Source organism: Schistocerca gregaria, chromosome 7, assembly GCF_023897955.1.
Source record: "Schistocerca gregaria isolate iqSchGreg1 chromosome 7, iqSchGreg1.2, whole genome shotgun sequence".
NCBI lineage: Eukaryota > Metazoa > Arthropoda > Insecta > Orthoptera > Acrididae > Schistocerca > Schistocerca gregaria.
Genome location: NC_064926.1, coordinates 183021335 through 183048972, shown reverse-complemented (window position 1 = coordinate 183048972; position 27638 = coordinate 183021335). Strand labels below are relative to the sequence as shown.

General features: G+C 38.6%; 1 protein-coding gene across 5 annotated transcripts in view; it reads left to right on the top strand.

Moving 5' to 3' along the window:
- LOC126281268 (N-acetylgalactosaminyltransferase 6) overlaps nt 1-27638 on the top strand; it is a 217584-nt gene that overhangs the window by 175635 nt on the left and 14311 nt on the right. For 2 of the 5 annotated variants that reach the window (XM_049980090.1, XM_049980089.1), the window contains one exon: nt 11868-17919. The exons of the other annotated variants lie outside the window; for them this stretch is intronic. In XM_049980090.1, coding sequence (XP_049836047.1) covers nt 11868-12038 — 171 coding nt within the window. In that variant the 3' untranslated portion in view covers nt 12039-17919. Of the gene's footprint in view, nt 1-11867; nt 17920-27638 lie in introns of those variants that run through there. 5 annotated transcript variants of the gene reach the window in all.

The window sequence follows — 27638 nt, the reverse complement described above, 5'->3', positions numbered from 1 at the left end:
TTTCATCTTCATCTTCACCTATGTCCTCTTCCATTTCTGTAATATTTCCCTCAAGGAAATCACCTTTTTATAGACCTCCTATACACTCCTTCCACCTTTCTGCTTTCCTTTCTTTGCGTAGGACTGGTTTTCCATCTGAGCTCTTCATATCCATACAAGTGGTTCTTGTTTCTCCAAAGATCTCTCTAATTTTCCTGTTGGTACTATCTACCTCGCCCCTCATGATATATGCCTCTACATCCTTACATTCCTCCCATGAACCATGGACCTTGCCATTGGTGGGGAGGCTTGCGTGCCTCAGCGATACAGATAGCCGTATCGTAGGTGCAACCACAACGGAGGGGTATCTGTTGAGAGGCCAGACAAACGTGTGGTTCCTGAAAAGGGGCAGCAGCCTTTTCAGTAGTGGATGATTGACTGATCTGGCCTTATAACATTAACCAAAACGGCCTTGCTGTGCTGGTACTGTGAACGGCTGAAAGCAAGGGGAAACTACAGCTGTAATTTTTCCCGAGGGGATGCAGCTTTACTGTATGATTAAATGATGATGGCGTCCTCTTGGGTAAAATATTCCGGAGGTAAAATAGTCCCCCATTCGGATCTTCGGGCGGTGACTACTCAGGAAGACGTTGTTATCAGGAGAAAGCAAACTGGTGTTCTACGGATCGGAGCATGGAATGTCAGATCCCTTAATTGGGCAGGTAGGTTAGAAAATTTAAAAAGGGAAATGGATAGGTTAAAGTTAGATATAGTGGGAATTAGTGAAGTTTGGTGGCAGGAGGAACAAGACTTCTGGTCAGGTGACTACAGGGTTCTAAACACAAAATCAAATAGGGGTAATGCAGGAGTAGGTTTAATAATGAATAGGAAAATAGGAATGCGGGTAAACTACTACAAACAGCATAGTGAACGCATTATTGTGGCCAAGATAGATACGAAACCCACACCAACTACAGTAGTACAAGTTTATATGCCAACTAGCTCTGCAGATGACGAAGAAATTGATGAAATGTATGATCAAATAAAAGAAATTATTCAGATAGTGAAGGGAGATGAAAATTTAATAGTCATGGGTGACTGGAATTCGGTAGTAGGAAAATGGAGAGAAGGAAACATAGTAGATGAATATGGACTGGGGTAAAGAAATGAAAGAGGAAGCCGCCTGGTAGAATTTTGCACAGAGCACAACTTAATCATAGGTAACACTTGGTTCAAGAATCATAAAAAAAGGCTGTATACATGGAAGAAGCCTGGAGATACTGACAGGTTTCAGATAGATTATATAATGATAAGACAGAGATTTAGGAACCAGGTTTTAAATTGTAAGACATTTCCAGGGGCAGATGTGGACTCTGACCACAATCTATTGGTTATGAACTGTAGATTAAAACTGAAGAAACTGCAAAAAGGTGGGAGTTTAAGGAGATGGGATCTGGATAAACTGAAAGAACCAGAGGGTGTACAGAGTTTCAGGTAGAGCATAAGGGAGCAACTGACAGGAATGGGGGAAAGATATACAGTAGAAGAAGAATGGGTAGCTTTGAGGGATGAAGTAGTGAAGGCAGCAGAGGATCAAGTAGGTAAAAAGACGAGGGCTAGTAGAAAGCCTTGGGTAACAGAAGAAATATTGAATTTAATTGATGAAAGGAGAAAATATAAAAATGCAGTAAATGAAGCAGGCAAAAAGGAATACAGACGTCTCAAAAATGAGATCGACAGGAAGTGCAAAATGGCTAAGCAGGGATGGCTAGAGGATAAATGTAAGGATGTAGAGGCTTATCTCACTAGGTGTAACTTAGATACTGCCTACAGGAAAATTAAAGAGACCTTTGGAGATAAGAGAACCACTTGTATGAACATCAAGAACTCAGATGGCAACCCAGTTCTAAGCAAAGAAGGGAAAGCTGAAAGGTGGAAGGAGTATATAGAGGGTCTACACAAGGGCGATGTACTTGAGGACAATATTATGGAAATGGAAGAGGATGTAGATGAAGATGAAATGGGAGATACAATACTGCGTGAAGAGTTTTACAGAGCACTGAAAGACCTGAGTCGAAACAAGGTCCCCGGAGTAGACAACATTCCATTGGAACTACTGACGGCCTTGGGAGAGCCAGTCCTGACAAAACTCTACCATCTGGTGAGCAAGATGTATGAGACAGGTGAAATACCCTCAGACTTCAAGAAGAATATAATAATTCCAATCCCAAAGATAGCAGGTGTTGACAGATGTGAAAATTACAGAACTATCAGTTTAATAAGTCACAGCTGCAAAACACTAACGCGAATTCTTTACAGACGAATGGAAAAACTAGTAGAATCTGACCTAGGGGAAGATCAGTTTGGATTTCGTAGAAACGTTGGAACATGTGAGGCAATACTGACCCTACGACTTATCTTAGAAGCTACATTAAGGAAGGGCAAATCTTCGTTTTTAGCATTTGTAGACTTAGAGAAAGCTTTTGACAATGTTGACTGGAATACTCTTTCAAATTCTGAAGGTGTCAGGGGTAAAATACAGGGAGCGAAAGGCTATTTACAATTTGTACATAAACCAGATGGCAGTTATAAGAGTCGAGGGACATGAAAGGGAAGCAGTGGTTGGGAAGGGAGTAAGACAGGGTTGTAGCCTCTCCCCGATGTTATTCAATCTGTATATTGAGCGAGCGGTGAAGGAAACAAAAGAAAAGTTCATGGAGAAATAAACATTTTGAGGTTCGCCGATGACATTGTAATTCTGTCAGAGACAGTGAAGGACTTGGAAGAGCAGTTGAACGGAATGGATAGTGTCTTGAAAGGAGGATATAAGATGAACATCAACAAAAGCAAAACGAGGATAATGGAATGTAGTCGAATTAAGTCAGATGATGCTGAGCGAATTAGATTAGGAAATGAGACACTTAAAATAGTAAAGGAGTTTTGCTATTTGGGGAGCAAAATAACTGATGATGGTCGAAGTAGAGAGGATATTAAATGTAGACTGGCAATGGCAAGGAAAGCGTTTCTGAAGAAGAGAAATTTGTTAACATCGAGTATAGATTTAAGTGTCAGGAAGACATTTCTGAAAGTATTTGTATGGAGTGTAGCCATGTATGGAAGTGAAACATGGACGATAAATAGTTTGGACAAGAAGAGAATAGAAGCTTTCGAAATGTGGTGCTACAGAAGAATGCTGAAGATTAGATGGGTAGATCACATAACTAATGATGAAGCATTGAATAGGATTGGGGAGAAGAGAAGTTTGTGGCACAACTTGGCCAGAAGAAGGGATCGGTTGGTAGGACATGTTCTGAGGCATCAAGGGATCACCAATTTAGTATTGGAGGGCAGCGTGGAGGGTAAAAATCGTAGAGGGAGACCAAGAGATGACTACACTATGCAGATTCAGAAGGATGTAGGTTGCAGTGGGTACTGGGAGATGAAGAGGCTTCCACAGGATAGAGTAGCATTGAGAGCTGCATCAAACCAGTCTCAGGACTGAAGACCACAACAACAAACAACATCCTTACATTTGTCCTCTATCCATCCCTGCTTAGCCATTTTGCACTTCCTGTTGATCCCGTTTTTGAGATGTTTATACTACTTTTCACCTGCTTCATTTACTGCATTTTTATATTTTTTCCTTACATCAATTAAATTCAATATCTGAGTCGCAGGTAGGCACAACAAGAAGACTGTTCCAAGTAAAGCTCTTGGCCCGTAAGGACAACAAATACACACACACACACACACACACACACACACACACACACACACACACACACACGACTGCAGTATGAGGCAACTGTAGTCAGTCTAACAGTGTGGCTGCAGTTGCCTTAGACTGCAGTCGTGTGTTTGCGCGCTCACTCGTGTGTGTGTGTGTGTGTGTGTGTGTGTGTGTGTGTGTGTGGGTGGGTGGGTGCGGGTGTGTGTTGTCTATTTTTTATGAAGATCTTACGGGCCAAAAGCTTTATTTGGAACAGTCTTTTTGTAGTGCCTATCTGCGACTCAGCATCTCCGCTATATGGTGAGTAGCAACTTTCCTTTTCAAAATATTGTTACATTCCATCCTGGATTTTCCACTGTTTGAAATTCAATATCTCTTCTGCAATCCCTTGTCTTTTTACCTACTTGATCTTCTGCTACCTTCACTGTTTCATCTCTCAAAGCTACTTATTCTTCTTCTACTGTATTTCTTTCCCCTGTTGTTGTCAGTTGTTCCCTAATGCTCTCTCAAAACTCTCTACAACCTCTGGTTCTTTCGGTTTGTCCAGGTGCCATCTCCTTAAATTCCTACCTTTTTGCAGTTTCTTCAGTTTCAATCTGTAGTTCATAACCAATAAATTGTCATCAGACTCCACATCTGCCCCTGGAAATGTCTTACCATTTAAAATGTTGTTTCTGAATCTCTGTCTTACCATTATATAATCTATCTGAAACCTTCCAGTGTCTCCAGACCTGTTCCATGTATACAACCTTCTTCCATGATTCTTAAATCAAGTGTTAGCTATGATTAAGTTATGCTCTGTGCAAAATTCTACCAGACGGCTTCCTCTTTCATTCCTTACCCCCAGTCCATGCTCACCTAATTCTTTCCCTTCTCTTCTTTTCCCTACTATTGAATTCCAGTTCCCCATGGCTATTAAATTTTCACCTCCCTTAACTATTTGAATTTTTTTTAAAATCACATCATACATTTCTTCAATCTCTTCATCATCTGCAGAGCTATTGGCACATAAGCTTGTACTACTGTGGTAGGTGTGGGCTTCATGTCTATATTGGCTACAATAATGCACTCACTATGCTGTTTGTAGTAGCTTATCCTATTTTTTATTTATTTCAAAACTACTCCTGCAGTACTCTTATTTGGTTTTGTATTTATAGTCCTGTATTCACCTGACCAGAAGTCTTGTCCCTCCTGCCACTAAACTTCACTAATTCCCACCTATACATTCCTCTTTTTAAATTTTCTAACTTACCTGCCCGACTAAGCAATCTGGCATTCCACACTCCGATCCATAGAATGCCAGTTTTCTTTCTAATGATAACCCACGTCCACCTGAGTAGTCCTTGGCCGGAGATCTGAATGGAGGACTCTTTTTACCTCTGGAATATTATATCCAAGAGGATGCCATCACCATTTAACCATACAGTAAAGCTGCGTACCCGCAGGGAAAAATGACTGTATAAAGATTAATTGTGTGTATAGTGATTACTATAAAAAAGATAATGTGGAACAGTCAATATAAATAGATTGTTTTGTGTCTCTGTCTCTCTTTTTCATTTCTTTTTTTTCTTTTTACTAACAGATCAATATTTTCAAGCATTTAAATATTATGATAGATAGGGCAAATAAAAATAATAAAAATAACATGCACAAAAATTCCAGTTCCAGTTCTTCTTTATTCACGACCAAATAAGAGCAAATGATATAGTTAATACGACCATTAAAATGATGTGACAAAGGATTGGAAATTTATATAATAACATTTAAAACAATTAATTGAACAAAAAAAAAATGATCAAAATCATTTCCATAAAAATTTTAAAATAAAAATATTTAAAACAGCTGACAAGATTGAAACCCACAACCTTATGTGCATCAGGAATGTACCTTAACCACTACACCACTACACTGCTATGTATTTTGTAATCAATTTTAAGGCTCTAGAATATCACATGAAATTCCATTTTCTTCCCCTCCCATTAATTACTCGCAAACAAGGGCCTACCAAGGTGAATTGATGCAGGGTGTGATACCTGGAATCCTAACCTATATCACCATACAGATAGTTTCAAATAGTTGATCCCACCTCTGAAGACCGCTGCTTGTGGGTTGAGGGAATGTGCTCAATATGCTGCTCCTTCTTCCATCTGCCACAGTGTGGAATCTGTCTTTCTTGTTTCGTCCCATTTCTCAAGTATCACTCTATTAAGCCAGTGCATAAATGCCATTGAGTATAGTCTTCCTGCCCTATTGAAAGCTTGTATTTTTTACAAACCAGTTAATACTATGTTGTTTACTCTTGTCTTGAGGCTTCCAGCTTCTTTCTCTAAAATATCCATTATGAAGTTACCAGTGTTGTTATTGTTAACGGTCATAGTGCATGCAGTCGTTATTCCCATTTCGACCTTGGCAATTTCTGCGTCACCACTTTCACCAGTATCGGTTATCTTTTTTTGCTACATTTTTTTACTATGTCTTGTGCAGAGACCAGCTGTGTGCTGAGCTGGCTATAATTGTTGATCCAACCTATTGCAACTATTCAACCAGTGGAGTTCTATATACATTACTCCGTTTCTCATATTTTTCAATCCACTCATTCCACTTGATGATTAAGGCTGCTTGCCAAGTTTTGTGTACCTCATTTCAAATGTGGTTTCCTCTATCTTTTTATCAAGGTGTCTAGTATCCATTCAAGCTGTGTTTTCATGTATCCTGTTCTCTGTTTCTTTCAAGTAGGATGTGCTTTCCTATATCTTAACCATTATTGTTTAAGTGTGTCTGCATATCTAAAGGTCCTTGGCTCTCTGTATTTGGCTGTTTAGATACCTGTTCTATCTTGTTTCCTTTATTTTGTAAGTTTTCTTGCTTCTGTCATAAAATTGGTGCAGTACTGTCTTTCCCTTCCACAGTGTTTTCCTGTTGCACTATTCCCAACAATTGTGTGATTCCTGAATCTATATCTTCCTTTATCTTGGCCACAATTATTTTAGTCCCAACTTGTATAACTTAGAATTATTTTCATTGTATGGATAAAAAATCAACTCACTAAGCAGTGGTAGAACACACACATAAAAGAAGGTTGTATTTTGGCAAGCTTTCAGGGCCAGTGGCTCCTTCTTCAGACAGAAGAGTTGAAGGGAAAGGAAGAGGGGTGAAGCAAAATAACTGGAAAGGTCTAAGGAAAGGGGTATATCTCAAAAGTTAACCAGATTTGCGGGTCAGGGGAGATTCACTGCCTGGGTTGAGGAGGAAAAATTATTTTGTAAAAATTCATTGTTTTTGTTGTTATATTAGAATTACTTTCACTAATTGTCTCAATATTTTTCTCCATGACTGCTATTTCTTTAACCTCATGACACTGGTTCTCAGTGTTTTATGTAGTGCATTAGTTTATTCACCACACACGTGCAGACTGCTCTTCTGCTCAACAGTGCCTACAGCAGCAATGTCACGTGCAACTCATTACACCAGTACAGCTGTTTGCAACACTTAAACATGAAGAATGTAGCTCACTGCACTGCCATCATTGATGTGTTATGGTGTGTATACCACCATAATCCATCTTCTTTGCTGCTTAATGATAGTTTTCACTGTTTCACCCATACAACACTTCTCCTGCATGTGTCAGTAACAGTTGCTGTTCTCGTAAGTGGTATGTTCCCTACTGTTGCCTTGCAGAGTTCAGTATAGTTCCTTTCTGTGATAATTAAATTTGAAAATTGCGTTGTGACACAGTGATAACTTGTAAGGTCTCAGCCCCATAATTGTTAAGACATCTGACCATGATGCTAATGGCTGGCTGTTGGACTATTGGGTGCAATAGTTATTCGAGCCACAATGACACAAAACATAAAACTACTGCCTAATTGTATTTGGAATAACTGTAATCATTTTCTACAAAACCAGTCACAAAACTTAATTTATTCCTCTTCAAAGAGTGGAAACCAAACTTTTGAAATAGACTGCCAACCAGAATAGGGAGTGCAAAGTGCACATAACAGCAACTTTAGACAGCAAACTGCCATTTGCCAAGTTTTGCTTTGACCTTTAGTAAGTGATCTATAGCAAGTGGAGTGAGCACATGCACAAGCTGCTTGTCAGATTAGTGCCAAAGTGACAGTGAAAGAGCTTGAAGAACAGTGTGTGTGTGTGTGTGTGTGTGTGTGTGTGTGTGTGTGTGTGTGTGTGTGTAATTTTGCTACAGACTTGCTAAAACTTTCTTATCCAAGCCTACTGTGCTGTGAGAGGTTTAAGTGTTATCAAAAAGGCAGAATGTCAGTGGGTAACAATCCCAAGCCTGGATGACAATGGGAGTGGTGTATTGCCAGTAGATGGATCATCTGCTGTGAAGAAGCCATGGGCTATTCAACATTCCTGTTTCAATGAAATTCTCTTCATAGTACTCTTTTTAACCACTTTTATCTCAATTCCATGTATTTCTTTCCCTTGACTCTTTCACTTCATGTTCACTCTACTGAGTTTGCCCCACTACTGCCTTCACACGCTCATTACTGACTTTCATTGTCAATGCCACAAAGTATTCTCCGTAAAAGGCGGGAACCTACAGAAAATTTTAGAAGCTAAGGGTCACCAGTTAGCACCTGCTGCTAGATAGCCTGCTGGCAAGGACATCAATCACAGTATCCTTACATCATGGTCCATGTGGGTTGAGCTTTTTTGTTTTTGATGAAATGAAATAAATCCTGACATCAGCCAAAATAGGGCATTGAAATGAAAACAAAGGCAGGCTGCTGATTCTTCCATAAAACCTGGAAATTTTTAGGAATTGCATTTCACCTGGAAAATCTGGGAAATCTCAGGAATTTCATACAATCTCAGGGGATTCTGGGTTTTTAACCTAGCATTGAAATTAAATTTGATCTGAGTTTTATAAATCACAGATTTTAAAATAATTAATGCCTCCAAGTATGTTAATTATATGAGTATTATCCCATATAAATTGTCAATGTTAATAACGGCAGTTACATTACTGCTTATGGCTGGTATGTACTCAGCTGAGAGGAAAGAAAAGTCACCGTCTCCCTGCTCACCATAAATTTATCACAAGCTTCTCGTATACAGAATTACCAGGAATTTTTTTCCTGGTTTGTGTAGCCACTCTGATTGTCAACATGAGAAAATTTGTGCAGGACTGGGATTTGAATTTGTATTTCTTAATTTACACTTGAGGTCATCTTAACTGCTTTGGATATCCAAGTGTGCTTTCCATCCAGCCCAAACTCCCATCTCATTGCACACTACTTAGATAGTGCACTCTGTTTATTTTTATTTCCCTGTATTTAAGTAATGCCAAGCACTACCTTTCCTCAGCATTTCCCAAATAAATTAGTGCCCTGCCTCTTGCACCCAATGTCAACCTTACTGCAGTGTGAAGGTAAGGCAAAAATATCTCAACCTGAAGTTGAAAGACTCATTAAAAATTGGTAAATAAGTCTCCAATGTTTTCCAGTGTGTGGATTCCATGCCTGAGTGCTGTTATACAAGATTTATAAAATAACTATCTATGGTTGTCCTAATCTCTTCGTTGGGCTCTGCATGTTTTCCAGCCACAAATTTCTTTATCACTTGGCAAACCATAGTGCGACAAATATGATTAATAGGTTGGATATTCCAGTAGATTTTTCTTCAAATTCCTTAGTTTTCTTGTTACCGAAGCACATAGTTTTCCATCCAGTTGGTCTCGAAGTATTGTGTAATATTTGCGGACCAATCTTTTCTCTTTGCAAAATAATCAGTAAGAAGAATTGCTTTTGTGTCCAATAAAAAACAGGCCATCATCTTTTCTGATTGAGTAAACCAATTTTGCCTTTATTGGTGCAGGGCCTGTAGCTTCCACTCACTGCTTTGATTGCTATTTCAGTAATGGTGTGAAGAAGTAGGCCCACATCTTCTATACAACAATGCTGCACAGAATTAGTTGGATTCTATGTAAAATGATCCACACATTTCAGAGAAATCAATTTTGCATATAATTTTGGTTCATATTTAAGACATGCTGTACACATACTGCACAGAGCTATGTTATAGTTTATTCTTCACATAATATATACTATGTCTTTCTTTTGGTATGCTTATGTTGGTAACTATTTCATACAACTTTAATTACTATTTCCCATACTTTATTGTGCACTTTTTCAAAGTTTCATCTGAGGCTACAGTTTTGTGCCTCCTTTCATATGCATCATCTTCAGAAGTATACTCTAAACTAAACTGCTTCTACAGCCTCTGGTGGGCCCATTGATCATTTTTAATTCTTCTTCCTAGTTCATAATTACTGAAAATTGAATGTTAGACTTGTCTTTAGATGAATTTGTGTTGATGATGAAACTGGTTTTGGCAAATAAGTATTTATGATGCAGCTTGTGGTGTGTATATGATGTTCTTTAACAAATAAAAGTAGTCTTTGATGAAGTGACATTATCAGTTTTCAGTGACACACTCGTAGCACAACTACTTTGAAAGCAGCATAAACCAATTGAAATTGATACTTGACTTTTGTTATTGTGCAACATATACCAAGGTAACAAAAAGAAAATTTATTTAATATCTATCCCACGTCCATTCTAGGTAAAGAAATTTTCTTGTTGCCCATGTAAACTTTCCATCCATTATTCTTTCCTGTGCCTTCATGCCTTTTTTGTCAGTGTAAAACAGGCAGCATTGTAAGTTCATCAGTCACTTCCCTGTAAAAACCATTAATTCAAGTTCAAGCTTAAGATATTTTGTTTTAGCTTCAGTGGAGATGCTGAGTCGCAGATAGGCACACAAAGACTCTCACAAGTAAAGCTTTTGGCCATTGCCTTCATCAGCAACAAAAACACACACACACACACACACACACACACAGACTGCAGTCTCAGGCAACTGAAACCACAGTTTTGCATTTGTGTGTGTGTGTGTGTGGGGGGGGGGGGGGGGGGGGTGGACGTGTGCACGCGTGCGCGTGCATGCATATGTATGTCTAATGTGAACGAAGGACAATGGCCGAAAGCTTTAATTGTGAGAGTCTTTTTGTGTGCCTATCTGCGACACAGCTTCTCTGCTGTATGGTGAGTAGCAACTTTCCTTCCGATAATATTGTTAGTTCCATTCTGGATTTTTTCCTTTTTTTTAAGCTTTAGTTCTTCAAATTTGTTGTTTGAATCTGTTGAAAAACTTGAATTGAAAAAGTTGAAAGTTGTCAGTTATTGAGATAAATTTAATCAGGTGTCTCAGTTGATATACTTTTTTCTGTTTCTTTGTCTGTAGGTAGTTCATTATTAAAGTATATTTGTGACCATATCTTAAGGGATCTTTAAGTTCCACAAAAAGATGTTATGATAGTGTCCACACCGAACTGTAGTGTTACATCACACACAAATCACATGACCAAAATGGTACAACCAATACAAGACCACTTAGTATACTCACTATAGCCTATTGGGTAGATCCCTTGACAATAGTGGTTCTACTCGTCTAGTGTGTTGCATCCATTTGGCTCACATTATTGAGTTATGGGGATGCAGAATCCCATAGTGGACACATTTGGATGACATTTTGTGTGGCCAGCAGAGCTGGTACCATCCACTTTCAGTGCAAAATAAGCTGAGAGGTGAAAGTCACCTATTACCATAAGCCATGCTGGTCAAGCTGATCCACTATGTAGGGAACTACTGTGTATTTTGTATTCTTACTTGAGAGCGTCACAACTCATACTGGTTTTCCGTATGCCATCAGTGGAGGGACACCACACTTGGTGAGTACCACTTGCAACCCATATGTGGGTTCATAAAATATCTGTTGATCAGACCGCCTATTATACATATCATGGTATAACATTCATAAATACTGATGGTGCTTAACACTCTCACAGAGCTCTATTTACTGACTAATGATAGTATAGACAACTGGTGTGTCATAATCTCTCTACCGATATGCTGTGCTTCTACTGTATCGTGGATCTCAAAGATCCTTTAACTTATGGAGACGAGTGTGTACTTATGAAAATGTAGGTAGCAGAGAAAGTTTCATTTTCAATACATTGGGGACCAAAAGTTGAGTCAAATCTTTGACACTATTCATGTCCCTCAATTGTAGTTACTGTTTGCAGACAATAAAATAAATTCACTAAATTGAAACATAACAAATTTTCATTTAGGTGAACCAGTGGCTTGTGCATGGAGGAAATCCACGGTGCTTGGACTGTGATCCAGGTAGTCTAAAAATGTATGTTACCAAGTGTGATGGTGCATCTTTAACACAGAAGTGGAGGTTTGAAAACATTGATTTCAAAGCTTTAGCAAATTGGGACAATGTTGGGCCTCATTGAATTTTGGTAATACTCCTCATCAATTTGTTCTCATGAGTCATATAAAAAGAAAAGAAGCTATATAATCGATATTTGACACAGCAGTGTGAACTTGAAAAGTATATACATTTTAATTAAATAATTAGTGTGTTACATTCTGTGTGGTCTCTTTTCACATGGTAATAGGTTGACTTTACTTCAAATAGCTAGCCTGACAATTTCATTGTTTATTGACACTGGATTTAGTTTAAATGTTTACTAATTGTATGAAAATGAGGACAACTTGATGATTAGTAATGTACTGGAGATGGAAACTATGTAAATGTAATTATTTTCAGTTTTCAACTGTGAACTCAATGGGTGTGCTTGTTGTCACTTGCTTACAAAACATATACTGAAGAAAATAAGTAGCTTGCATGAGTGCATACGTGTATCAGTTCCTTTTTCTAAAGTGCTAAATAAATTGACATGTTCATCTTCTGCATGAGTGGCACTATTGATGTTTGATCTCTAAAAGACTGATAGCCATTGATATAATTACTAATGAAGGGTGCTCAATTTTGCATTTATTTATTTTTAGTCTCAGCTAAAAGGTTTGGATGCTGTTTTCTCTTTCTGCATAGGGTAAATAATTTTGTACTGTTGGGGTGTAATTGTTCTGGGATTTACATGTATTTTTTTGTTTTGGTAAATGTGTGCAGCTTCATGTTTGAAAACAGATTTTGTAATCTATCCAGCTACAATTTATCAGTACAGAAAATGTGCTGTTGCCATACATTACATATTGTAAAAGTGAAAGAAGTATCCGGCAAGAATGAAGAAGCCACATTCTGTACAGATGCTTTTCACAATGCTAGCAGAAACATGTAGAAGTAGAACTGCATATGTGAATGTATTGTTTTGACCTTTTTATATACTGTACAAAATGCATATCTTGTCATTTTGGTGTCATGCTAACTTACTGTTTCCTCCTGGTTTCTAATAACACTATATTTTCTTCTGTTTGAATCCCAGTGCATGTTTTGGTTCAAGAAACATAGGCTCAGTTGTTACTTTTCTGTTTCTGATTTTTTTTGCTACCAACATATTAACTTCATCTCAAATATTTAATCCTAGCCTGTTTACTGTAAATTGTATGAATGGAAGAAAGCAAATTTACTGTAAGAGTACTTTTTGATGTCTGTGACACATGAATTTGACACAAAAAACAATGGATCAGTTTGCCATTTATTTGCTTACAACTTTCTTTAACTGATTGATATGAATGTGGTATGAATCCTATAGTCAAGTTTTGTAATTGATTTGTCAGACAGCTAGGTATTTCCAATACAGTTATCAATTTTTGTCTTCATTCCTAATAGTATGTAAATGGTTCATATAACTGCTCTTAATAACTACAGTTATTGTTTGATTCAGTTTGGTAAATGGTACACATTGGTACCAAAACATATTAATTTTGAAACTGACATAGTTTTCTTTGAGTGAACTACTTCAATTTTTACTGAGAGAGAAACTCAGAGAATGTGTTAACCAGTATGGTTGAGGGAGTCCCACATTAATAAAATTAAATATGGGAAATCTGATTTAAAATATCTGCATAATGTATCTAACTTTCCTTAATTTATTCTTGTCTTTTATAATATATATTGATTAAGTGGCGCAGGCTGCTGTTTTTCCCCAGGTGTCAGCTTCTTCTCCTAATGGTATTTTTCACTCAACAGTTCAGATTCTTTTATAATTTTATACAGTAAGGGAGCTAATAGACGTGGCAACATTAAACATGGGCTGGAACATAGTATTTATGAGAGTACTAATGAACACCAAATAGCAGAGACACTGATCTTTGGCTAGATTGGATGTAGGGGGAATGGAAGGTGTGTGCTGTGGGAAGTGAGAGGAATAGGACAAGATAAAAGATAGGGTCAGAAAAGATATTATTCGAGTGGAACATGTGAGTGCATGTAAGGCCATTGTAGGGAACTGCTTAGAGAAACATTCAGAACAAAGGAGAGAATACGGAGGGGCAGTGAAAGATCTGTCATACTCCAAGGATAAAATAATGATTAGTTACAAGTGATGATGCAGTGTGAAGTAGAAAAGTGAAAAGTGAGTGGGAGGTTTGTGTGGGAAGGCACTTAATCAGTCCCTCCTACTATCGCCCCACCACCTCCCCCTGCACAGTCTGTTTTCCTCAATACTTCTGCTATAATACAACTATTATTATCATCATATATTCTAAAGAGAAAAATCATGAAAATATATTTTGTGCCAAGGTTTAAAATTTAAGAAACATAAAGAGCTTGAAATAAATGCTTTTTAATTTATTGTTTTTTATATACGCAATGTTGAGATAAGATGATAGTTCATAAAGTGTGGTCACTAGTGCAACAAAAGAGTTTTGCATAGAGATACATTTCCTTTTATCCAAAATCTCTTTTCTTATATCTGACTTGAGAGCTGGATGTTATGTGAAGTCCTCTCCACTTCCATTTTATGTGCCTACTGCAAAATCCATGTCCAACTGAGTTTGTGTCCTGTTGTCACTGAATGGTCTGTAGGTGTAATGGTGACTTAAAATTGTCCCCCTTTTCCTTTTTGTGTCTTTTCTCGTAATAAGAAGTCCTCAGTGTTCTCTCTCTCTCTCTCTCTCTCTCTCTCTCTCTCTCTCTCTCTCTCTCTCTCTCTCTCTCCCCCTCCCTCCCCCTCCCTCCCTCCCCCTCTCCCCCAAGATAGAAAATGGCAAAATAGTTTCTACTTTGGTAAGCATTATCATAATTCACACTTCTTTTCTCATGGAAAGTAAAAATGACAAACCCTAAATTAGGAACCACATACCATACTGAAGTTTCAGAAAATTTTATTCAAAATGTTACGAAGCTTATAACAGATGAAGATGCAGTCTTATATTTTAGGATATTGCTGCTTGGTTTGATTATAAATTTCTGTTGTATGGTAGATGATAAATTTTTACTAATAACCAGCATTTCTCCATTTGTAATCCTCATATTTTTATTCAATTTCTATAGAATACCTTCTTTGGAGCCCACGTCTTCATTCACTATGTCTTCAAACCTGATATTATTCTCTGTGTGTATAATGGTCATTTGACTCTATGTTGAATGTTAAGAATTTTCTTCTTAGGCTGTTTGCCTCTCCATGTTGGCTTTGTTCTTCTCATAAGATCTCTTACCTGAGGCGTAAAGAAATTCTGAACTCAGTTCATTTTCTATACTTTTCTCTCATTGTACTATCATCTTACTGGTACATAAAAATGATAATATTATATGTGTAATTTTGTGCTAGATCTTTCTTGAAACTCAAGTTTTTCATATATGAACATTGCGTATGCAGCTATCTTGCAGTCTCTCTAACTTCCCATTCTCCAGTATTATACACTTACACATGCGAAGACTTCCCTCTCATTCATTATCTGCTTTGTATTCTCATGACACTTTTCCTTTAAAACATAGTTACTGGTACATGCTTCATTATGAGTTATTTATAGTAAGGTTCCATCCACTTCGAGTTCAGTACATTTTGATACCTGTTGAGCAGAAACAGACACCATTTATTGATATTTTCCTAGTAAGATATACCAGTTTGAGGAGATACTGCCAGCAACTGTACCTGTGCATACTATTTTTTCTATAGTGCCTTACCGTACATTGTATAGTGGAAACAAACTGACTGTTACACTCTAAATTCTGCTTATCATTTGTATATTTTTGGTAAATTGAACATCAAGGACATCATTATAAAAAGAAAGATGTTGTTATTGTAATGTTTTCAGTGAATTATTTGAACATCTGAGCATAAGAGTTTCTATAACTTGTTGTAAGAGATGTCATGTAATTGATGTTCTTAGTATTGATGAATGCTTGTTTACTATTGATCTCAAAATGGAAACAAATATGTAACATTTGTAAATACACTGATGGAATACACTGAAGAACATTCAAATCCAAAGCTGGTTACAAGATAAAGGCAACAGTATTTAATATTGATTAAAATAAAGAATGCATTTGACATGTATAACAATATTTTAGTAGCATGTAGAGCAACTCCCTAATGTATCGTGCAAAGCAAATAATCCATTGTGCAATATCTTGCACAAATGTCTCCTTGTTGCACATTTTGGCATGGCAGGTTGACTGTTGTTCGTGGGCATAAATTGGAGGTTAGGTGTCGCCCAACTGTGTCTCATCAACTCAATAGAGCCAGGGACCAGGGTAGAAGTAGTACATCTATGTCTACATCTACAATCAGGAAAGCACAGTGAAGTGCATGGCAGAGGATGCTTCCCATTGTACCTCATGTTAAGGTTTTGCCCTGTTCTATTCATGTGTGTGGCATGGGAATAATGACTTCTTAAATGCTTGTGTACACATTGTAATTAGTGTACTGTTTTCATTGTGGCAGTCTGTGAAAAGCATATTGTAGCACTGTTGCAGTATTGGGATGCTACTGAAAGATTGTCACACAAGGTCCAGATATTGTTGAAGGATGGAAGCAACAGGATACTGGATAATGTATCATTTTCTGCTCAAGGTATTTAGGATATATATCTAATTCCATATGATTTTCTAATTTACTACTTAATTACTAGTGTATGGCTTGAATGCTGGGTGTGAACATAAGTTTTCCTAGACACTTTATGCTGACTTGGAGATGAACGTGATGTCACTTTGAAACTTCCATTCATTTTTCCAGATATATTATTGTTGTTGTTGAAATAATGTCAAAGGAAAACATGCTAGAGGAATGTGATGATGTAGATTCACTTCCACCAAGCCATTATTTGTTGTTCATGCCTGTAGCATGATGTCAAGAGAAAGGTTCCAATTAAATGTGAAAATACTGGCTCACTTCCAGAAACTGAGTGTTAATAAATGTGCAAATGAACTGATGTCAAGAGCATAAGTGGAAAAAAAAACTTACTGTACATCATTAAAGCATACCTTTGAGGGGCATGGTGACTGTGAGATTTCTCAGTTTCAGTCCAGTAGATTGGGAGGCCCTTATGACCCTCTTATACAGACTTTTGTAATGTATTGAGACTGCACTGATAGGTTTTGGCTGTTGTGAGAAGTTTCTGTTTCCCACTATTTCGAGCACTGATTCCTCACAAACCACATGTTTTGTTCTTGTGCTCAGTATTTAACTGTCCATCTGCAACTCCAACACTTGTCCATGCTCAATGCCACAGAGTGTAGAATAGACACTTTTTGTTGCCTTCTTGACATTGCAGAGGCATATGTGATCTGTGCACAATGGAAATGCGGACTTAGCTGGTCTCTTTGTGTAATTAGGCACCATTAAATAAAGGGCTTTGTTGCATGTTGTCATGTCACTCCGTTCCATGTACGGCAAGTATCAAAAACTAATTGCTGCACCTCCTGTGCACACATATTATCTGTTTCAGAACTATTTTATATTGGGTGATGTTCTTCAGTACATTTCCATTTGTGTATAACAGCAAAATCAGTGTAGAAAATGTTTACTATTTAGTATGACTATTTCAGTCATGCACACAAATTATTATACTTCTGTGATCACTGTTGTCTTTAAAATACTATGAATGCTGTTTATATGAGAGAAACATTGGGAAAAAATGAGAAGAATCCATTTCACAATTTCATTGTGATCAGTTTATGAAATCTCCCTATTTTATTTTATACCTCTATCCAACTGCGTCAAAAAGATGGACCAAATTCTATATTGCTTATGTCTAGTATTTAAGTGGTGCTGTCAGCAGAGAATAATCTGTGATATGTTATATGGATTATATTCCACAGTATTGTTATTGTCTTATTCTGAGTGTGATCCTTTGATGTTTCACATTTATAAATTCTGTTGTGATGTGCTAATTCAAGCAGAAAATAAAGTAACAAATAAAAGATGATAGCCACATATTTATTGCCCTAAAAGCTTTTGACGTGCCAGTTGAGTGGCCATCTTCATATGAGTAGTGTATGTATAAATTTTTAATAACACTGTCTTTTACATATTCCTGACTCTCAAACGCAGCTAAAAATGTCCATTATGAAGTAAGTTATTCAGTTTGTACCTATTTAAGACTGGGATTCAGTTGTGTTTCTAACAACTGTTATACCTTTGCAAGGAGAAACTCATGATGTGTTTTTAGTCACTGTCATAGTAAATCAGTAATTAAATAGAAAGAAACTTCCACACGGGAGAAATATATTAAAAACAAAGATTCCAAGTCTTACCAAGCGGGAAAGCGCTGGTAGACAGGCACAATAAAACACACACACACACACACACACACACACACACACACACACGATTTTGAGCTTTCGCAACCGCGGCTGCTTCGTCAGGAAAGAGGGAAGGAAAAGGAAAGATGAAAGGATGTGAGTTTTAAGGGAGAGGGTAAGGAGTCATTCCAATCCCGGGAGCGGAAAGACTTACCTTAGGGGGAAAAAGGATAGGTATACACACACACACACACACACACACACACACACACACACACACACACACGCGCACACACACGAGGTAAGTCTTTCCGCTCTCGGGATTGGAATGACTCCTTACCCTCTGCCTTAAAACACACATCCTTTCATCTTTCCTTTTCCTTCCCTCTTTCCTGACGAAGCAGCCGCCGGTTGCGAAAGCTCGAAATTTGTGTGTGTGTGTGTGTGTGTGTGTGTGTGTGTGTGTGTGTGTGTTATTTTATTGTGCCTGTCTACCGGCGCTTTCCCGCTTGGTAAGTCTTGGAATCTTTGTTTTTAATAAATCAGTAATTATGTTTATAAAAATGTTATTTGAATTTATTGCAGAAATATCATGTATTTTCCCAGCACAGAAGATTATAAAGTTGATTCTCTGGAAGCTGAACTTTAGATTGAAATTTTGTTTCTGACTGGGACTGGCACCCAGACCCTCAGCTTTCAAAAGCAATGTTCTTACCAACACAACTCGCATCATCTACCCATATTCTCAATTCTGTCAGCGCATGTCTCCTACTTTCAGACGAAGTGAGGTAGTGCAGTGGATAGCACACTGTACAGCATTTCAAACCTGCATCTGGCCATCCTGATTTAGGTTTTCTGTGATTTCGCCAAATTGCTTAAGTGTAATGTCAGAATGGCTCCTTCAAAAGGGCACAGCCAATTTCCTTCTCCATCCTTCCCTAATTTGTGCTTGTGCTCTGTCTTTAATGACCTTGTTGTTGACGGGACATTAAATAATAATCTCCTCATCCTCCTGCTTTCAGAAAGTAAGAGTATTTCCAGCAAAGGCAAAGGTCCACATCTACGCCCCACTCATGCACATGCAGGATACACCACTGCAGTGTGACAAGTCCATTATGAATGTCTCTTATTGATAACAGAATTTAACAATTCTGTTTGTCATCAGAATATCTTACTGTTGCAAAGTATATTTATTCTTATGGCATCCACTTGTGTAAGTGGAAATAGATAATACAGAGAGGAATGCAAAAGTTATTTTTCCATTAAACTTATTAGTGCCACGATACTTATTACATTTTTTTAACATTGCACACAGTTTTTCTTGCAACATATAGCTACAAAGTTATCTTTCAAGCAGACAGGGTACTGCTTTTATGGTCATTAATCAAAACTGCTGGGCTACAAGGACATGGTCAAACAGTAGAAAATCTTTCTCCTAACGTTTCGTTGCCAACTGTGAGCAACATTTTCCGAGGTGAGTCAACGACTGGCTGCTGGGCCACGGAGGTCCCGTGTATGTAGAATGCGTACAGGATGCCACCACTCATGAAGTGCTGTCATTTCTCTCAATCAAAGGTAATCGATTGTCAAATCATTGGTACAAAGTTGACCACAAAATTTTATTTAACTTTAAGACTACTTCTTTTTGTTAAAATTATTGTGGTGTTTATAAATCTCTATGGCTTCTCTGCACGTACTTACATAATAATGCAATGTCTTAGCCAGCACACTTGTTTCACTAAATTTTATTTCATGATCACCATCTTCAAAAACACTCTTGGCTACAGGTGATTTGTCTATGTGTTCCAGACAACAGTTCATTTTGTGTTAAGTTAGGTGGGTATTAACACTTCTTTTTGTTGTTCTAATATAAACCTTACCATGACTACATAGGATTTTACACACCCCAGGGGTTGCAAAAGGGTGTCGTGTGTCTTTTGCCGATCTTAAACATTCACTGATCTTTTTTTAGGTCTAAAGATTGTTTCAACTCAAAACTTGGTCAGAACTTTTCCAATACAGTCTGTAATATTGTGGATAAATGGAAGAAAAACTTTCCCTGTTGTTGTCGGGCATTTTCGGACACTTTTCTTGTAGCATAGAGTGGTCTGTCTATTTCATTATCAGTGTATCCATTTTTCTTAAAAACTGTTAGCAAATGATTCAGTTCCTCTTGCAAATAAATTGGGTCACAGATTTTATTGGCCCTGTCCACCAAAGTTTTAACAACACCTCTCTTCTGCCTGAGACACTGTGCTGAACCATTTGCATTTCGTACTTTTATATTTTCGTTTTTTTTTTTTTTTTTTTAAAGGCAAAGAGAAAAGGTGAAGCAGTAGCCCAGTGTAGAGCCTGCATTTACCGTCATATATTTTTGATTTTCAAGTGTTAAAAAAATAAGATGTTTTTCTTGTCCCTTAGTAGGAGGAGGGACTTGCTCTCTGCTAGTGAACGGAGGTAGCCATTTTGGACGATGTGAATAAGTATTTTCTATGTGCATCGAACAAAACAATATAGTATTATTTTATTAACTGAAATATAGTACGAGTTATTATTTCAAGTAGTAATGTAATAAGAAGAACTGAAGCCCACCTGTGTACTTCGGAAAATTTATGAAGTTCCGATTAACGCACCATGTGAGCACGGTCAAGATTTTGTAGGTGGATACTGTGATCGGACATAAAATTATTAATTGGTAAGCATAAATATACCACAAGAGAAAGACTATTTAATTTATGTGAAACTAATATAAAAGGATTCTTTACCTGTTTACAGGCATTGCCCAGCTTATTGTGCTTGTCCAATTGCCGAAAAAATAATCTCATTCATTCAGTATATCTAAAAAGCCCCACACTTTATTTTTTATTATTATAAGCTTTTTATTTTATTATAATGTGCCAATAATGAGATAGATAGGGCATCTAGTTTTGGTAACATTTATATTGGAATAACAAAAATAAGTGTTAATACCCACCTAACTTATCACAAAAGGAACTGTTGTCCGGGACATAGCTACAAATCAACTGTCGACAAATGTGTTTTTGAAGATGGTGATCATGAAATAAAATTTAGTGAGGCAAGTGTGCTGGCTAAGACATTGCATTATTATGCACATATGTACAGAGAAGCCATAGAGATTTATAAACACCACAATAACTTTAACAGAAAAGGAGAAGGCTTAATGTTAGATAACATACGGGAGTTGACTTTGTACCAATGATATGACAATTACCTTTGATCGAGAGAGATGACAGTAGTCAGAGAGAGTTTCACTGTCGACAGAACATGAGTGGTGCGCTCTATATAAACAAGACTTCCATGGCTCAGCTGCCAGACACTGACTCACCTCAGATGATGTTGCCTGCAGTTGGCAACAAAATGTCAGGATAAAGAATTTCTACTGTTTGACCATGGCCTCTTAGCCAGTAAGTTTTAATTAATGAAGATACCAGCCATGAAAGCCTACACATTATGATTACTTTTATGGTGTTAGACTATACAAATATATAGATGAGGACCATTACCAGATATTTGAGAATCTTTATAAACAGAATCACGTAACAGTGACTACATTCAAACTGACTCCTTCTCCCACTCCTCTTGTCCTGAAACGCTCGTGTCTATCTTCAAATACATAAAAAAGAATTGTGCATATGGCTTGATGGTTGTTTTTCTTCCTTTCTTTTTTTCACGCCAGAAGACCTCTTTTAGGGTGTTTGGCATTTTGGCACAAGTCATTCTACTTGACACCACTTTGGTGAAATGTGCATTGTTGATGATGAAATGGTGAGAATTATCATTACAACACACACACAAACAACCAGTGCTGAGTGGAGGAAATTCCCAACCTACCTGGAAATCAGACCTGGGGCTTTGTGACTGAGTCAGCAAAGCTAATCACAAGACCATGAGCTTCTGATCAAATATCAAACTCTGTTTGAAATAAATACAAGTGACTTGACGTATGTGAGCTCAGTTTGTAGTTCACATTGTTTTCCATGGACACTCTAAATGCATGCTGGTTTATGCCAGAACAGCCCCTCCACAAGTGAGGTGGCGGAGGAGGAGGAGGGTTCAAATCACTTCTCAGCCATCTATATTTGTGTTTCCCAGGACTTCTCTTCATCACTTAATTAAATGCCAGAATGATTCTTTCAAAAAGGTCATGACCGGTTTCCTGCCCCCTTCCTGTCCAGTCTGATCTCATTTATTCCATCTCAAACAATTAGATCTACAACTACTAGGTGCAAAAGTGTGCAAAGGTGCAAAGATGAACATTTATTGTTGATTGTATGTATGGTAATTAAATCCCATGCTTCTTGACAGAGCATAGAGGAATGGTGCGTGAGACCCACACTGCCATTCTAGGGAAGGTCCTAATGAAGGTGGTTTGCTGTTGCCTTCCTCCAACCGTAAAGGGGATGAATGATGATGATGAAGACAACACAGTAACAACCAGTCATCTTGGGGCAGGTGAAGGTCCCTGATCCCGCCGGGAATCGAACCCGGGATCCTGTGCTCGAACCTCTCAGAAACAAAAACTACAGCCATACACAACCTCAAAACAGATTCTGACAGAAACATCCTACCTGCAGACAAAGGTTCCACCACTGTCATTATGAACTTTAGTGACTACCTGGTGGAAGGCCACTGTTCCAGTCGTCTGACTCCTCCACTGATAAACTTTGCCAGAATGATCCCATCCCAGAAATCCATTCTAACCTCCAATCCCTGCTTAAAGCTTTAGGCCCTACTCAGAACCTCTCCCTTGATTCCATATCTGAATTCACTCCTATGACATCCTTCACACCCACATTCTACAAGCTCCCCAAAATCCACAAACCGAACAGTCCTTGAGGCCCATTGCAGTTGGTTATTGTGCTTCCACTTAAAGAATTTCTGCCCTCATTGACAAACCTCCAGCCAGCTGCTCGAAATCTAGCCACCCTCTTCGAAGTTACCAACCATTTCATTCACCAACTTTCCACAGTCCTCACACCTTTACCTCTTGGATTCCTACTCATCACTGCTGATGCCCCTTCTCCATACACCAGCATCCTTGGTGCCCATGGCCTTGCCACTATTGAGCACTACCTTTCCCAATCCCCTTCAGACTCTGAACCCACTAACTCATTCCTCATATACCTTACTGTCTTCTTCCTAATGCACAATTAATTCCCCTTTGAAGGGGAGCTATAGAAACTAATCCATGGCACAGCCATGAACACCTGCATGGCACCCTCCTATGTCAAGCTATTTATGGGTCACTAGAGGAAACCTTCCTAGCCTCCCAAAACCACAACTGTCTGTTTCAGGTTCATTGATGAAATCTTCATTATCCAAACTCAGGGTCAAGACACCCTATCCTCATTCCTTCACAGCATCAAAACCTCTCTCCCATCTGCTTTATCTGGTATCCCTCAACCCAGTGTTCCACAATCCTGGATGTTAATGTCTGCCTCTCTAATGGCTCCATCCACACCTTTTTCCACATTAAACTCAGTGACCACCAATAGTACCTGCATTTTGACAGAGATCATCCCATGCACACCAAAAAATCTCTTCCATACAGCCTTGTCATCCAGGGACAATGTATACGCAGTAACAAGAACTCCCTTGACCAATATGCTAAAGGTGTCACAGGCAGGCACTATCCTCAGACCTAATTCTCAGACAGATTTCCTGTGCCATATCCCCACACACCGCCAACCCCCACCCCCACCCCTCTGGCCAAGAAACAGCTACTCCAGAGTAGTCCCCTTCATCACCCAATGCCACCATGGACTGAAAAGACTGAACCACATCCTTCGTCATTCTCTGAAATAGACACATCCTACCCAAGGTCCCTTCCCACACTTCCTGAAGTGCTGTTCCATCACTCACTCAACTATCACAACATCCTAGTCCATCCCTATGCCACTTCCATTCCCAACCTTTTGCCACAGGGATCATATCCTTATGAAAGATCCAAGTACAAGACCTGACCAATCCACCCATTCAGCACTTGCTATTCCAGTCCTGTAACAAGTTTACCATATCCCATCAGAAGCTGGCCCACCTGTGAAAGCAGCCATGTCATATGTATAACTGCTCTGCTGCAATCATTTCACAGCATTTTATGTTGGTATGACTGCCAACCAGCTGTCTTCCAAAATGAATGGACTCTGCCGAACTGTGGGCAAGATCAGAGTGAACCACTCTGTGGCATAACATGCAGCTGAATGTAACATGCTTGATTGCAATGGCTGCTTTATAACTTGGGCCATATGAATACTTTCCTCCACCATTAGCTTTTCTGAACTGTGCAGGTGGGAGTTATCCTCGAAACACATTCTATGCTCCTGAAACCATCCAGGCCTAAATCTACAGTGACCTACATTCCCGTGCCCCAATCCAGTTCATACCCCCTCAACCTCATTGTGTGCCACTGTCTGCCAATGCACCCACTGTTTCCTCTTCTCTGGTTGTCTCCTTTTCCACTCACTGTTCCTCCACCTTCATCTCTCCTCCATCCCCCACAGCCTTTCAAAGCTGTGTCTGGCAGCCTTTTCCTGTAACAGTCACTATACACTCCTTCAGAGAGCATGGACTTCTCAGACCCCCCCCCCCCCACACCCTCTCCTCCTCTGCCCTCTCCCAGCCCCCACCCGCACATTCCTCTCTCCCTCTCATCCCCTCACCGTTCCATATTGCTGCCTCCGTTTGACACGACACAATAGCATTCAGGCTAGAGTGGCCAGAGATAGTGGTCGCGCGCATATGTGTACGCATGCGCGCGCATGTGGGTGCCTTCGCGCGCTTGCTCTGTCTAAATGTGTGTGTGTGTGTGTGTGTGTGTGTGTGTGTGTGTGTGTGTGTGTGTGTGTTTCCCTTTCTGAAGAAGACTTTGGCCGAAAGCTCAATGTATAACAGTCTTTTTATTGTGCCTGTCTGTAACTCAATGTGTCATCTTTATTGTGAGTAGCAATGTATACTTTTCATAATATCGTTGATATTCTGACCTCTCAGAAAAGTACACTAAACCACTTTTTTCCCCAACCTGTGATGATTCAGAAAATATAATATTTGTAAATAGAGAAGGAATGTTCTGCATCAACTGTCACTAGAGATGCATATTAAGATTTTAGATGGTAATCAGTCTTCTTGTTTGTTGACAAGTCCTAAGGTTTTGCTGTATGTTTTCTAATACTGTCTTCATGTTTGTCAAAATGGTCCACTGTGCTTCCTCCTCAAAACATTCTTGCTTCAATTTCCACATGGTTGCTGGCAGGAAGGAGTGTCTGTATGACGGGCCATCTTACAATTCTTGTTTATTTGGTAGTTCTTTGGTCCTTACAGCTGAAGAATTACCTGACATAGCACTTAGAAATCTGCACACAACCTGAAAATTATTGGAGATAAAGACTGAAGTTTTCATCCAAGTACCTCATCTAGTGACTGGGGGAAGGTAGTAAAGAAAGTCATGATATTTGTAATTACTTTGGTACTGTTGCAGATTTTTTTCATATTTTTCTTAATAGAAGATTTAAATTTGTTCACATGTGAGTGTTCCTGTTTTGATGCCTCACAAACTTGTTTGATAGTGTACACAGTGTGTGTCATATATTTAAGTTACAGAACATAGATTTGAGACTGGAAAACAGAGTAACATGTAGTAGGTCTGATCGGTAAGCACAAGCCATACTCAATTTTATTTTGCTCCATCAGGTCACAACACATAATATGTATTGTTATAACTTTACACCAAAGTTTATTTAAGAAAGGAAGTGACAAAAGTGTTGGTTTCACTTGTTCTCCATCAGATTTCCCATAAAATATTCAGTACATATCCATCCTATGTGGCATTGGTGCCATCTGCAATAAAATACACTGTCTCATTAGCTACTAATCATTAGTTCATATAAAGACTGAAGTTATAACTATCTTAAGTTACCCTCATCAGGGACAGACTTCACAGTATCTTTCTGCAGATACGATTTTATAATGATATTGTTGAACTTGAAAATGGGAAAACAAATAGTAGAAATGCCATCTACATCAAAAAAATTAATTTCTACTTTTTAAGCTTTAAAATGCCATTACCTTACCAATAAATTGTCGCCTCACTGCACTGTTGCCACTTCTTTTGCAATTTGCAAAGCAAGTCACAGGTGATGCTCAATAATAATAATAATAATAATAATAATAATAATAACAATAATAATAACAATAATAAAAAGAGCTTTGCGAAAGAAGTGGCGACACTTTCTGCGCAACCCACCACCCATCATTTTGCACAACAATGCACAGGCGCATGCAGCGCAAGCTGTGGCTGCTCTGTTTGGTCGATGGACTGGGAAATACTGTACCATCCACCGTACTCCCCAGACTTAAGTCCTTGTGACTTTCATTTGATTCCGAAGATGAAGGAACCACTTTGTGGCATTCACTTCAGAACTATTCCAGAGATTTGACAGGCAGTAGACCACTCCATTCACACCATCAACAGAACAGGCTCTGCTAACGGTATACTATGCCTTCCACATCGCTGGCAATTGGTTCTACACAACGCTGGTGACTAGTTTGAAGGACAGTAACAGGTGCAAACATTTAACTCTTTTGTATTGGTTGTGAGTAAGTAGTTGCCACTATTTAAGTTCCAGCCTTCATATTTCCAGATATCTTTCCTTGCTTTCTGTTAATATGAATCACAAGAAAAGGATGGTGAGGAGAAGTTATTAGAAGAGTTTTTAAGTTTACAAGTACCAAACAGGATGTCCATTGAAACTGAAGATCCCTGGTAGGGGTGTATGAGCATTTCAGACTTAAGGAGCTTTATTGTGCCTACATATCAATGGTATGAAAAGTTATTCTAATTTCCTGGAACTGTAACGTCACTTACTTTGAGGATATAATCAAGCAGATAGGTATTACCTGCCTTGTGGATAGATACCTGTTCCACACTTAGTGGACATAAAACAGTGCCTGTGAGTGTAGCAGCATTAATGGTGATATACACGCTGTGGGTGGCGAGGCTGGCACTGCGCATTTCTTATAGAGACTAACTCCACAGACAGAATGTTTTGGTTGGCCAACGAGTTGATATACAATCCAGCCTGTGTTATGGTTGATATGCTGCAGATTCCAGCCATTGTGGAGCCTGCAGTTCTGTAGCAAACCAGCCTGCTTGTCACAAGTGTCACTGGGCAGTTGTCGCTGCAGGCTATAGCCAGGGATATAACATCCCTTCCCATGAGAGAAAAGATCAGAAGCCACCTCAATACTGGACTTGGTCAAAGATCCTGTGTTGTGCCCCTCCCTCCCCAAGGGAAAACTTTACCTGAAGTCATGAAGAGTCTTCCAGACAATTGTGTGAATGGCCCATGCAGAGCTGTGAAAGCCGGTGTTGCCTCAAATGGAAACA